At 37.4% G+C, this 15048-nt stretch overlaps 1 protein-coding gene across 1 annotated transcript in view; it reads right to left on the reverse strand.

Annotated features, from left to right (window-relative positions):
• Positions 1–15048, reverse strand: part of RALGPS1 (Ral GEF with PH domain and SH3 binding motif 1) — a 137683-nt gene that overhangs the window by 18448 nt on the left and 104187 nt on the right. The window contains exon 12 of the mRNA XM_067309295.1: positions 9285–9352. Coding sequence (XP_067165396.1) covers positions 9285–9352 — 68 coding nt within the window. The remainder of the gene's footprint in view (positions 1–9284; positions 9353–15048) is intronic.

Raw genomic sequence — 15048 nt, forward strand, 5'->3', positions numbered from 1 at the left:
TTTAAATTTAAGAAGAATATATTAAGGCTATGGAAATGTTCAGCAGAATTTGTGATTAAGACTGCCGCAAATAAACAGTCTAGCTTTGCTGCACTGTCCTTTCCTTCTCTAAGCTTTTTTTTCCCACCGACAGTCCAGATGAACCACAATTTTCTAAAGTGCTTTCTAGTTCTAATATCCTTAAAGATCTGTTTACATTTTCCTTCAAAATCATTCTCAGTTTCTTTAATTTCCAACCTGCACTTTACCAACTATAGCTTGTTCTTTTTTCTTGACTCCCTTCTACTTCTCAATGATCCTTCATTTATTACAGCCTTTAGTAGATTTTCAAGCAAAATGTGCAGGTTTACTTTCCTCTATGATCAGGAGGCAGCTTAAAAAAGTCTAACAACAAATTTATTCATTTATTCATTTAGTCACTGAAAAAAAAAGTCATGATAAGCACAGAGCATTTCCTTCCTCCCTGAAAGTCAACTGATTTGCTTTGTTCAAGCAACCCCCCTCCCAAATTTTGAAAGGGAGAAAGAAGGAGAGAGATCTGGAGTACATGGAGTTCTTTTCCTTCACTTTAATTCCAGATTCCATTTTTTAGACCTATTTTATGTTTATAGGACTCCATATCACATTTATTGGTTAATCTATTAGAAGATTTTCTCCATAGCCCCTACTGTCTCATACATCATTTCTTCAATCTGTAACAAGAATAATTTGGCCCCTCCCCCCCCTTTTTTTTCCCCCCCCAAACATTACCACCTACCTGTGCCAAGAATGCTTGGAATAGACACACAATTATTTCCCAAGTGTGGTCCTCCTTTGATACAGTCTTTGCCTTATGTTCACATTTGCATTAACTAAATCCACTAATTTAAAGGCTAATTCCAAAAGCTGCAGGCTTTCATTCATTGTTTGCAGTGAGGGAATAAACACCGATAGGTGGGTCAATCTTTTGTAATGTATTTAACCAAAATAAAAAGCTGTCTGCCGATAACAATGACAAAAAAACCAGAACTGTTTCAATCAGACAAGCATATTAAGTTATACTTTTCCTTCCCACAGATTCAAGTACAACAGTGAATTATGCTGGGTTGTCATCTCAGGAGACTGATGTCCTTTACTGGGCAAGTACAGCTTAGGCAGGCACAGATCTATTCACCCTCTCCCCATCTGTGTTACAAAAAACGTGCATGCATGTGTGACAAAGAAGTTCAGTCTTCCTGGACTATTTAATTCTGGCTTCCTTTTTTGCTAAGATTGCCAGAAAGGGGACCAGCTGTTACCAATTAAGTGGTGTGGACACAGAAGGGGGTTTGTTGATGTTAATATATGAAATGTCAAATAAAATACAAAACGGACCCTAGAGAAGTCTCCCCAGTAGTGCTCAATCCAGTATCTCAGAGTAGGACTGTGGAAGTATGTTAATAATGTAGTGAAAGATGAAATTACAGTATAGGTAAGCTCACTGGTCTAGTTTAATATAGTCAGCAAGGACAGCAGCAGCAAACTGGGCAAGCTCAACAGAAACTTGGGGCACTCTTTTGTATGTACCACTGTTATTAAGCTCAAGTACAGCTAACCATATACCTAATCAACTTATGACTGCACTGTAAACAGACTCGAGTGTATTTCCTTTAAATGCTTCCTGAATTTCTGCATTTGCGTTACTTATACTGCACCAGTGGAATGTGCAAAACCCTGACTTACACTTCAGCAACAATTCTGAGTTTCTTGCAGCTGGATCTGCAGGGTAGTGCATGAGCTTGGATGACACCCATGCTGGCAGCGAAGACAGACCTGTTGTGAGAGCGTAGCTGAAGGGAAACTCTGAAGTCTGAGTTGAACAAAATACATTAACCAAATCATCAAAAAAGAATTTTTGCAAAAATTATTTCAGGTGGCTGCTCTCAAGGAAGAGACAAAAGAGAGTAGTAAAATCCCTTGTCGTCTGTCTATTTTATATATTCTTAAAATTCCTAGGGAGTAATAGCTTGGCAATTAAAATAAATATCAGTAAATTAGGACATTAAACAGACTTGCTTGGTTAGGCAGTCGTAGAAACTAACACAAAGTGATAAAAAAGTTAAAAAGTGAGCATGGTCATTTTCTCCCTGATGACTCTGTATTTGCATTGACAGAATGCTGTTCTACAATTTAATTATTGGGAAACTTCAGTCTGTTGGGGAAAAAAACACACAATACAGTAATTCTGTCTGGATTTAGTGGTTGATGTGGTGAATCCCACACATTCGTTTGATATTAATTGCCTTCAAAAATACTCAAATGAGTTTTAAATGTTTGTAGGGAATGTATCACAAAGGAAGAGATTTGACCTGAGTTTGAAACTCAAGGGCAAAGTTTTCTGGATGGTCTGTAAACTTTTGTGGAGAAAAAGAAGTTCTGCCATTTCCACCTTAAGTACAGCATAAGGAAAGCAGACACCATACACATGAAGCAATAATCAAGGACTTGCAGGAGAATTAGACAATCCTCATTTTTACAAAACGATTGGCTGCTAAAGCACTTAGCCCAAACTATTTATTGGTTGCCAAAGCAACCAGTAAAACAAATGGCAAAACTAAATGTCAGACTAAGTGTTTACATGGAAAACGATGCTTTCTTTTGAATCTAAAATGCTGGGAGTGCCGTAGAGACGTCACTAGTGTAGTATACCTATTGCCAGAGGGTTACAAATGTGCAAACATCCCAGTGTCTCTTCCTTCTGTTTTCAACTCTTACATGTAAATCATATACTTCACATCTGATAAAACAAAGCAACTGCTTTTAATTAACTAAAATAAATATTAAAAGTTCTTCAGCAACTTTCAAAGCTGAATGGACTCAACACAATGGGCTGAATTCTACCCCACTGACAGAAAAGGAAATATACTGGCTTCAGGTTAACTACTCCAGATTCCTGCTAGAGTGATAGGGTTAAACCTCTGGTCTAGTTATTCTCTCAAGAGTTATGCCAGGGCCTACTGAAAATAGGTGGGGGGAATGTTCCAAATTATTGCATAACAACTTTCCCCAAATTAAGGACTGTCCATGGTGGAGCTCTATTTTCTATATTCTGATTAGGACATGATCCATGAACTCATCAAGATGACACAGAAATTATACCAAAGTTTTCTATACTGAACTATACTTAGTTTGCAAATTCTAACGATAATTAGCTGCTTAGAAGGATAACTTATTTACTATATACTACACTAAATATTTTCTTTTGTTCTGGGAAAATGTATTGAGTTATCTCAACACAATCTTCTAAAACAATCTGTCTGCTGGCTGTACCATAAATGTGGGCACCTCATAGCCTACACTGCAAGAACACAGATGTCTTTTACAGCTAATTCAACTGGAAACTGTGAACAGTTAGCATACTGTAAGCTCTCCAGATATAGTCTCTCTCAGTCTCTCTCTCTCTCTCTCTCTCTCCCTCTCTCACCATAGCAAGGCAGAATGAACAGACGGAACAGACTTAAGTTGCTGCCAAAGAAGTTGTGTGAATCACACAGTTCCTGAAAACATACAATTAAACTGTTTAAAGCTCCTTTTTAAATGCTTGTTGCAAGAGACCAGAATCTCTACAGTGCTACAGAAGGCATGAAACCTTCTTGTGAAAGCACTATTCACAATTATATATGAATTTGGTAATTAAATGAGACCATCTTAGCCACTAATATACAAAACATACCCTGTTGTGAGACATCCACTTTAATCAAATGTCTGCCTCCTGTTCAAATTTACTGGAAAATTGGTTGGCAATCAAACTGGAAAATGGACACATGGTTTTCTCCAATATTTCGCAAACAGAAATATTGGAGAATATAACTGCTTTTATTGAGTCTCACACTCCTAAAGATACTTTAAGCGGAAAAAAGAAACCCACGGTGTCCCTGGCTAGAATAAACTGTTTATCTTCTCTTGAAGGAGGGAAAGCAGGAGCTGTGTAGAAGATAAAATTGCAGTGCTGAAAGGGAAACATCATTTCCATCATTAACACAAGAAATTATAATTTAAGACCTGAAGACGACACTCTTTCCTGCTTTTAGTGTCCTTAATAGATTTTTGGAATCATTAACACAATATCAGACTTTTTCTCCGTACTTGGAAACATACAGCAGCCTATAAGAAGAAAGTATGTTACATGTGGAACTCGACCAGACTTAGCTATAAATAACCCCTACATTCTGACTATCAGAGGAACTGAACTGATGATTGCCCTGAAGGGGCCAAGAGCCTTTAAATTTCAATAAAATCACTATATTCAGACTCCTATGCTTTAAACTATTGACTTGAACATGAAACTACTGCCTAGACTACTTTCAGATCATCTCCTATCATTATAAGCTTGCTGACTGCAGTGGGTTTACTCCTGACTCATAATGGCTGAAGTGGAAAGACAATCTCAAACTATAATTTGAATCCAATAATGTTGACTCAAATACCTTAGAATGTGCTATTTTTAATTGTCCACGGTCACATCTCTCATTACTGGTATACACATACTTTATATTAGAATTACTCAAGACTAACATATGGCTCTATCTTTTTCTATTAGTGTTGTGAAATAAGCAATCAATCATTGCCTTCATGCTTAGTTAAACCTCTCTCAATTTGAATTCATTTTAACTTACTTAACTAACCTTCTTCAGGAACTAATTTAATTTTGAATAAAGCACACTGGATTCTGTTTAGTCACATAGATGCAGGTCACATAGATGCAGGTCATTGAAAAATTGATGTGGGTATGACAAAATGCTGGTGGCATTCATCATCTAACTGGCAATAGATGAGAACTCTCCAACTGAGCTAGAAACACAGCAGACTGCAAGTGTGTCTAGCCTTCAAAGGAAATACTAACAGAAAAATGAAGCAATAGGAATGACTCAAGACTCAGTTTCTAGTCGTCATATTAATTCTCATTCTGAACAGAACAACCTTACAGAATACGTAGGGGCACTGCAGATTCAGAGGGGAAAGCTCACCCTTTCCTAAAACTGCAAGATACCATAAAATTACATATTTAGTTGAGTAGATATGAATATGAATATTGCCCTGAACATGATTTCTCCACTCCGGCTGAGCTCACTGCAATGTAAAGCCATATTACTTGTCTCGCTCAGGACAGTTTCAAAGTTCTTGTTTCCAGCTTTGAAACTGTATTTTTAATTGCCTTCCATTACAGCTCTAATAAAGTCTAAGCCTTCGATTAAGAATTACAGAATATTGGTGGTGGTCACAAATCATGCAGCTAGGACCGAAGTCAAAACTTTCACGATCATCCTAATGGAATGTTAGTATCAAATCCCTAGTGTAAAGCATTTAAATGTAAGCAATACCAAAGCAAAAAGCCAAAAAGCCCACCCATACATCTGCTTCAAATACTTAAGATACAATCATATGAGATGCAATGTCTTAGCTTTAAGTTTCAAGTTAAAAAAAATCCTCATAAAAACAAAATCAAACTTCCCATGTCTGTAAAAAAGTGCTAATTAATTAATAACTACTTTTGAACTTACCTAGCTTAAAAACTATTTCCTCCCTGTGAACTATTTTCTTATATTTTACCCAAAAAGTAACTGTCCTGAGCATTGGGGGGCAGGCGGGAAAGGGAATTCCTGAAGAAATGTTTTTTTCCAAGTTATTATTTCTGCACATAGTGCCACAACTGTTGGGACTGAAGGCCAGATCAAACGTGTATCTGACTCCAGGAATGGAATTCACAATCCTGAGGCAAGGAAGAAGTTCCCTATATAATGACTGGCCATTTGACACTTAGAAAGGTATTCACAGCAGCTAACATGCAGAGCTGGGAGATGGAGAAAGAACACCTGTATTTATTTTTCTCCTTTCATATTTAGTATCTTCCTTCTTCTTTCTCTCTTTCTCTCTCTTTCTGTCTATCTCATTTGGTGAGAAGAAAAGACATTTTGAATGTAAAATGAAACAGCTTGTCAGATGAGGTCTGGACTCTCTTTTTTCCCATTCATACTTGGTTTAGCATAATGAGACACAAAATTGGCCATTCAGGACAAAAAATTAAAATAGAACAGCTTTTGAGATAATGGCTGCTATAGCAGTAAGTACATTTTATATATTTTGATGTTTGTTTAGTTTTTGCACAGACATATTTATGCTTCTCTTCATTTGTAAAGCAAACAATGTAATTAGCAAATGTTATGAATGTTTCCTTCCCTTTCTCATAAAGGTTTTAGAACACTACTGCCAACACATGGCATTCAGCCCAATTGGAAATTATAAGAAGCACTGCTCATTGATGCAAGTACATGGCACTAAGCAGTATGAAGAGGAGTCTCTGCATAAACATTTAAGTGGAAGAAGAGTTCAAAATACAAAAAGTACTAATTTTATACCTCTTCTTCCATATGTTCTGATGAGAGAGGATGTCCATAGTCAAAATGCTGTCAACTACTATGTAGAAGTTTTTAAACAAACACCAGAGTTATATATGCATCCATAAGAAATCTTTGAAGGCATTTCATAGAGAAGTATTATTCACTCTGATCTATTTTAGCAGTTAAGAGGTCATCTCCTAAATGAGTCAGATCATTCACATGAATCTTTCTATTGTGAGTTTATGTAGTTTTTGTCATTTAAATTACAAATGTTCTAAGTGAGGTACTTGATGTCTTTTCCTTGACTTAGTTCTTGAATTTTAAACTGATCTCTCCAGCCCTTTTAATTATTTTTGTTGGTCTTTTAAATTTCTTCCAACATATCAGTCTTTTTGGGAATGACCTCTCTTGCTCTGTGAGATAGTTTTGTATATTGGACTTTAAGCTCTTTCTTGGCTTTATTTGTTCCCTCTAACACTGCAACTTCAAGCCTAAGATACCACTATTTACCCTAACTTGAGGTTAACAATACAGCGCCAATGTTCATGTCATTGAATTTTTTTTCTGAATATGCCAGGTTTTTTTTAAACAGTGATTAGCAGTGTGCTGTGTACTAGCAAAACAGTGTCACTACCACCAGCAGTCTCCACAGACTGTTCAAAGCTATAGGTGTTCCACACAACTGAATAATCAGGCACCTTATTGTGCCTAATGAGGAAATGTCAATCTGTATTTACAATGCAGGGGAACATAGCTTCTTTTAATGTTACCTTACTAAAATAAAGTCACTCTTGACATAATCTGAAACTATCACAGAATCTAAAACCATGAAACACTAGGAAAGGTGATATATCCATGCTCAGAATTCACTTGTAAACCTAGCATTGCATTGAGAAGCTGCTCAAGGGAATGTCAAAAAGTAATGAATCTAACCAAAACACTGAAAAAGGATACAGATAAAAATGAGATTAAACTTAGTTTCTTAAAAATGTTTCACTGTCTAGTAAAAAGCTTTACAAATTCAAAACTGTTTCCATACACTTCCCCCCTGTTCCACTGCATGCATACACCAATGTGTTATTGTAGAGTTGTTCACCAATGCTTTGTTACACACCAGCTTGTCCATGAGGGCTGAGCTGCACACAATGTCTTGTTATTTGATGGTTAAATCATTAATAGAGGCGGGCAGGTTTTGAAGAATTTGCTTTCCAAACAACCACTCCCACGTCACAAACCCTCATCTTGTACAGAATGACATGGTTTCTGGAAATATATATGCAATAAAAAATGAAGGTCATATTTTGGGCCAACCAACCTCAACAGTGTTCCTTTAATCAAAAATATTTTCTAGTTTTGGTAAAACAAGGCTCCACTTTTATGACATCACTTCATGTTGAATAATATCCCTGGTGTATGTTCAGTTACGTCAAGGAAAGCAGTGTGTTATATCCAAGCTCCCTCAGAACATGTATACGACTGCAGTATACAGATCCGACTGGAATACAGTGATTTCTACTAAGTAATATGAAAGGTGATAACTAGAAATTAGAAAATACAAAGATGAAAGATCCATGTTGTCAAGTCACTGGTACCATATAGATTTACTACATGCAACAGATGTAGCAAATGAATACTGCCGTGGCTACCATCTTCTACTTACTTCCAAACAGCAGGGACAAGATTGGATCTGTGCATCAAATTAAATGAGAATGAAAGAAAGATGGTTGGATACTATGGCACAATAGTTAATTTTATAAATTATGTCCGTACAGCAAGTATGTGTGTTTTGGTCAACTTACGGATGATACTGTATTTTTTTTTGATGTTGCTATAATGCTATTACAAATCTTTTGTCCTCCCCCTTTACACAATGAAATTGTCTCAATTTTGTGTGTTACTTTACACAGAAACCTGAAAGGAGAATTTCCTCTATTATTCACTGCATTGATTCCTTTTTACTCAAAGAGAGTTCTTTCTTCACTTAATAAATATTAACGAAAATGCACACATTTGTAAAATACAAAACTAATCCAGTTTCTGTTCCAATGCTAACAAAACACTGAGTTATCTCTCAGTTAACAATCTTTATTGATGATTCATGCTATGGATAGTATTTCTGAACTGGTGGTCTGGCTTCTGAAAAACAAAGAACACAGCAATACTACTGAGAATGACAGTTTCTCCGTAGACTCTTAAATGGTAACAAGGTTGGTGGTAGACCTGGATGTAAATGCTGGCAACCTTGGCAACTTGCCCTGGTCAATCCCTGGAAGTAATTCTAGACATACTGTGCTGTAGCTGGATTTTTAGCTTGATACAGAAATGCAATAAGTTTTATGCTACCTACTAAAACCGTGAAACTTACTAATGACTGATCTCAAAAACGCTCTTTCTTTGCCATCTATAAGCCTGTTCCTACAGTTAGGCAAATAACTAGTACACACCTCATCTGCAGTCTTGGCAAATGAAGTCTTACTTCTGAAATCAAATTGGTTTCATTCACTTAATATCAATGGATTGTTTTGCCTAATTAAATGAATGCTGGTATATGAGATATAATTTCCCTCTAAAAATACCTTAGAGTGAATATCATATAGGGAGAAGAATTATTCAAGACAAAGAACAATGCTAACCCAAGTACAAGCTGGCCGTATATAAATTTGCAATAAAAGATCATTTACAACTATCAGAGGAGTGGTGGTGTTCCAGACAAAGGACTTTCCGAAACTAGGCATATGCATGGAAAAGTATTGGTTCTCTGACGGTACTTACAAGATAACTTTCTAATTGTAACAAAAACACATTTTTGAAACTGATTAATCCCTCCAAAAACCCTTTGATATAAAATGGGTTTCCTCATGTACTTCAGTGAAGGATTTCTGTAACTAAAATTATTTTCTTATTCAAAATTTCAAGCAAATTTCATACCTGTGAGATCTTCTTTGGAGGAAACCAGTCGAGGAGAGCTGTTACCTGGCTCAATTCTTAAAGATAATCTGTAAAAACAAGATTTTAGATTTAGGGTCAGTACTGGGTCCAGTCTTGTTCAACTTCTTCATCAATGACCTGGATGAAGGAACAGAGTGCACCCTCAGCAAGTTTGCTGATGATACAAAACTGGGAGGAGTGGCTGATACACCAGAGGGCTGTACTGCCATTTAGAGAGACCTGGACAGGTTGGAGAGGTGGGCGGAGAGGAACCTCATGAAGTTCAACAAAGGCAAGTGCAGGGTCCTGCACCTGGGGAGGAATAACCCCATGCACCAGTACAGGTTGGGGATTGACCTGCTGGAAAGCAGCTCTGCGGAGAAGGACCTGGGAGTGCTGGTGGACACCAAGTTAAGCATGAGGCAGCAATGTGCCCTTGTGGCCAAGAAGGCCAATGGTATCCTGGGCTGCATCAGGAAGAGTGTTGCCAGCAGGTCGAGGGAGGTGATTCTCCCCCTCTCCTCAGCCCTGGTGAGGCCCCATCTAGAGTACTGCGTCCAGTTCTGGGCTCCCCAGTACAAGAGGGATGTGGCACTACTGGAGCAACTCCAGCGAAGGGCTACAAAGATGATTAGGGGCCTGGAACATCTCTCTTATGAGGAAAGACTGAGAGAGCTGGGCCTGTTTAGCCTGGAGAAGAGAAGGCTGAGGGGAGATCTTATCAACGTGTACAAATATCTGAAGGGAAGGCGTCAAGAGGATGGAGCCAGACCCTTTTCAGTGGTGCCCAGTGACAGGACGCGAGGCAACAGGCACAAACTGAAACACAGGCAGTTCCATCTGAACATGAGGAAAAACTTCTTCACTGTGAGGGTGACAGAGCACTGGAACAGGTTGCCCAGAGAGGTTGTGGAGTCTCCTTCTCTGGAGGTATTCAAAACCCGCCTGGACGTGATCCTGTACAATGTGCTCTAGGTGATCCTGCTTAAGCAGGGGGGTTGGACTAGATGATCTCCGGAGGTCCCTTCCAACCTCAGCGATTCTGTGATTCTGTGATCTTGTGGAAAAGTACAATCAGAAATAGTTATTTAGAAATACTAGTTACTATGACTTATAGAAAGGGAGCATAATAGGGGAAAGGTGAACAATGCTTAATAGCAAATGCTTAATAGTCAAAAAGATTATAGAAGAAAACTGTAATATACATCCCTCTGCCTCACTCCATGTCTTTTATGCTGCACTTACTGTTTCCTTATCTAAGCACTGCAATGCATGTCTTGATCTTCCACTGCATATGACTTCTGCTACCTCTCAAGTTCATGCACACTCTTAATTCCACATTCATGGGTCCTCTGTTCTGTACTGGTTTAAGAGAAGTATGCATGACTACAATGTTAAGTAAATTTGAATGCAAGAGGCAAAAAGAATCAAAGGAAACAACTTCTGTCACTGCACAGTGGTATACAGCCATACAAGTTGTGAGGGTTTCAAGCTACAGACTGCTATACTCCACTGTATACACATACCATTGAAAATCTTTCATCTTTAATTAAAAACATAGAAAAGGGGTGGGGGGACTCCTCTGACAGCACTTGAAAATATCACGTATGGCTTAACTTTCACCTTCCTTATTACCTTTTCCTTCACATACCTCCCAGTCTCATCCATTTTCCACCATATTTAAATATTGACAACTGTCTTTTAGTGCAAAGTTAGCTAAATAAACCTATGTCCTTTGTTGTGTTTTAGAATTTATTCTTTTACTATTATTAAATTCTTTTAACTATTTGAAGTAATGTATTTCAAGTAGATAATGAATTACTCCTTTTCAGTGAAGATGACAATCCTTCTTCCATCAAGACGACTTCAGTGAGTAGGAAATGGCAACAAGCCTCTCCTACAAGCCAATAACAAGGAAGTTACAGTAATATAATTCAGAGCATGGTTCAAATGTTAATCATATGGGAATTCCTTTCAGTATGGAGAAATGGCAAGAGAAGTTACAGAGTCTCTTCCTGGAAATAGGGCCTTAGTGTGTGAATTTACCTTCCATGCCTGCAGAAATGTTCCAGTTGCACCCCTTGCATGGTAGTTATTTATTTGTTCATTTCTGAGGCTGATCTGTTCCTGACTGTATTAGAGGTATATTGTTCCCATAGTGAGAGCTCAATTTTTGTGCAGAAGGGTGGTTTTTTTTAGTGCCTCTTGCCGCACTGTGCTATTTATTAATGTTGGGAAATGTGGGTATTGAGCTCATTGTATTGCATTGGCTCATAACTGAGGAATGGAAGAACTTATGCAAAACAGAATATTCATTTCAATTTGTTTCACATAACAGTTGTTCTCCAAACAGAACCAAAGACAATCCATCTCCTGCAAATCCTTCACTGCTCCATAACTGCTAAATTCTTTTTTCTATTTCTCTCTGTCCAAAGGAACTGTCATCTCTCCTTTGCTACAGGTGATAACTGCACATTTTTCTGTAACTGCTTATTTATTAGCGTTATTTATCTGAATTCCATGTGTCTGTTCTCAGACTAGGTACTTAGTCTGAAGTCTGCTCCTTCTCTTCTAGTTTCTGCCAGCTTTGAGGAATTCATCTCTGAAACTTTTTACTCACTTTCATCAAAATAATTACTCGATTTCATTAATCCACTGTGGCAACAGCCACTGCTTGTTTGGTTTCCATGGAAACATTTATCTAATAAGCCCATCCCAAAGAGATCTGACTGTAATTCAGTCAGTGCAAGCAAATAGCTTCTTTCCTTTATAACAGTGTGATCTGTAAAGCATTCCTCCTGAAATCTTCTTCCTTTAGAGTAGTTAAATCTACATGGAAGGATTACAGACTAGACTGTTATTCTTGAGTATACTGAACAGAATCTTGCTTATTAAGCCAGGTCCCTTCTATCATTTCAAAAATCTATTTACAGAATCAGATATTTTTCAGTGTAATTGTGACAGGACTACCTCATACATCTTAAGAGACCACATATCATTTGTCCAACTTTGCATTTTATATCAACTTCATTAGCTTTCTATATATCAAGTTCCAAGTCCTGATACACCTCTTATATGTTTGAAACATAGCACAGGTGAAATACTGTATACAGATCTTTACACAAGAAGAAAGTGCCCAGAACTACTATAATTTTTTTCTTAAGGCAAGGACAGTTTTATACTTTATATAGTGACAAGAGTATTTGACAAAACCAAGTAGGATCAAGTTCCATGCAACTAATTGAGCAACAGTATTTCTTTCTGTTTATAAATGGTCTTGTACAGAAGAAATGGGAATATACAGCAGGAAGAAAGACTTAACAACCCTATGTTTTTAACAAGGTTTTAGAAAGAGGCATGGTATCATTATACAACCTAGAAAGCATCAGTGATGTGTTCTCCACTTAAAAGTTCACTGATGGAGCAATGAGTGAGACTTCAGTGCAATAAAAAGAGATTGCATCACTACCCACAGATTATATATTTACAAAATGTAAAGACTGATAAAGCTAGTTATCTTTTTTTTTAGATCAAAGTATATTCTAAGTTCTCTTTTTTTTAATGAAAAACATGCAGGTGTAATCTCAGTCCTTCTGAAGTCTCTGACAGTTTGGTCATTGACTTCAACAATGCCAGAATTTTGCAACATGTTTTCAAAATACCAATGGATATAATTTAGCTATTCTACTTAGGAAAAAACAGAATGTATTAAAAGTCCAACAAATAAATATGAGCCTAAATTTGAGTTTTAGTAAATATAAAACATTCATGCTGACATGTTTAACATAAATTATTTAAAATAACCTGTAAGAAAAGGAAACCCTGACTATGAGCTGTCATTCCTGGTCCTTCTCCTCTCCTGTTCTCTCTCACACCAAAAAGGCTGGAAACAATCATAAACATCTTTATTTCAAAGAAGAGATATTGACAGCCAACATTAGTCTTGGCTTGTTTGTCACCATCCAAATTCATTTTTGCAATTCCTCTGACACTGCATTTTCCATTGAGAAGCAAGGGTTGTAGTCATGCACATGCACGCCCATCTGTTCTCACCTGATGTATGTGCATATAGCTATGCCAACAGTATAAGCAATGTCTTCTAAATAGCACTCACAAATATACCTATCAATAGGTCTGTGCAGACTTTGGTACTCAATGTATTTATAACCAACATATGTCATTCATTTCCATCACAGACCAAATTATATTTTCCCAGCTCACTGCATCCAGTGATACCACAAGTAAGAAACTACATTTGTTCCAACATGCCTAATAATTCACTCATTACTCTTATGAAGACAGTCTCTTTTTTTTGTGTCTGCACCTGCACATGATCAGAAATTCATCTTAGGAGTCACTATATTCATTCAATATCACAGCACTGTTACAATTTTTTTTTTCAGGAATTCTTTTTTAAAAACAGAATCTTTGCTTTACCAGGGTTAGAAAACCTGGTTTTAGTGCAAGCACCAAGTGCTGACAAAGAAGGAAATAATAAAAAATGTCACTATTCCACAATTATAAAGCAAGAGTTCAGCTGAAACACATGCTAGGACAGATTCTAGACATCAACCTGGGAAACTGTACATTAGAAACTGAAATTCCCAAGTTGAGGAATTAGTATTAACAAGCTACAGTGAAACAAGAACTCAAAGTAAAATCTCTGGGGGGAAAAAAAGGCATAGAGATTTTGCTGAATTAATGAACTGCCAATTTACCTTTGGAATTATGACAAACAGCTTTTAAAGAAAAAAGCATATAGAGAATATGTCAGGGTTTTGTTCTTGTAAGGTCAAAAGGTGACAGAAACAAAATGTTGATAAATAGAAAAGCTGATACCCAAAATATTTTCTGGAACATGTTATGGCTGGTATGCTCCATAAAGTAAGTGGGACCACTATCCCACCTAGTCTTAAATAGGACTCTACTACTGAGTGCTGCTGTATAGCTCATTTAAGAGTAATCTTCCTGATAAACATGGAAAGAGGAAACTAACAGAATGCAGAAAACAAAATATGTAGCCAGTCTTGAATACAGTTCAGTTTCACAGGGCTACGTTCTCCAGGACAGGATGAAACTACTGCTAGGACATTAAGGCTACTTGCTCCATTCTCCTAATACTAAACAAGTGACTAAAGACAGAACAGACAGTGAGGGGGGAACAAGAGGGAGGAGAGGGGGACTTGCATCCTTGAGCACAAGCAAGCAATTTAGAGGCTCCACAAGGAGGATGAAAGAAACGTATCCATCCTTCTTGAGACATGGAAGCAGTACAGTCTTGAACTCTTGCCACTCAGGGCATTTCTGACCAGGATTTGTGTATGTGGCAAAATTGGTCTGACATACCTGTAACATTTTGGGCTACTTGTGCAGCACTTAAACAGTAGGTCCAAACCTTGCTGGATTTCATTGCTCCTGAATATGTCCTATGGAACACAGTTGTCCATGTTTTTCAGATATCAGATAGCCAAGTCACAACTATAGCTATTGATCCAAATGGCAACTGGCTCAGTAGAAATCTCAAACAGCAAAGGTGTTCCCCTGCCCCTGCCTTTGACAATAATTCTTGGTGGAAAAGGTCCAAGAAATGTAGCTTTCTGGGAGGCCTATTTAAGATGCACTTTGGCCAAGGTTCATTGTGATGAGTGCTGATATTTTAAGTGCCTGCTACACAGTTCCTGGTATCATAAGACTAAAAGCAATATGGTGCAGCTGATATTTTTATGCAGCCATCATTGTTAGGAGTCAGTGCAACATTTTCTTT

Source organism: Apteryx mantelli, chromosome 21 (genome assembly GCF_036417845.1).
Source record: "Apteryx mantelli isolate bAptMan1 chromosome 21, bAptMan1.hap1, whole genome shotgun sequence".
Taxonomy (NCBI): Eukaryota; Metazoa; Chordata; class Aves; order Apterygiformes; family Apterygidae; genus Apteryx; species Apteryx mantelli.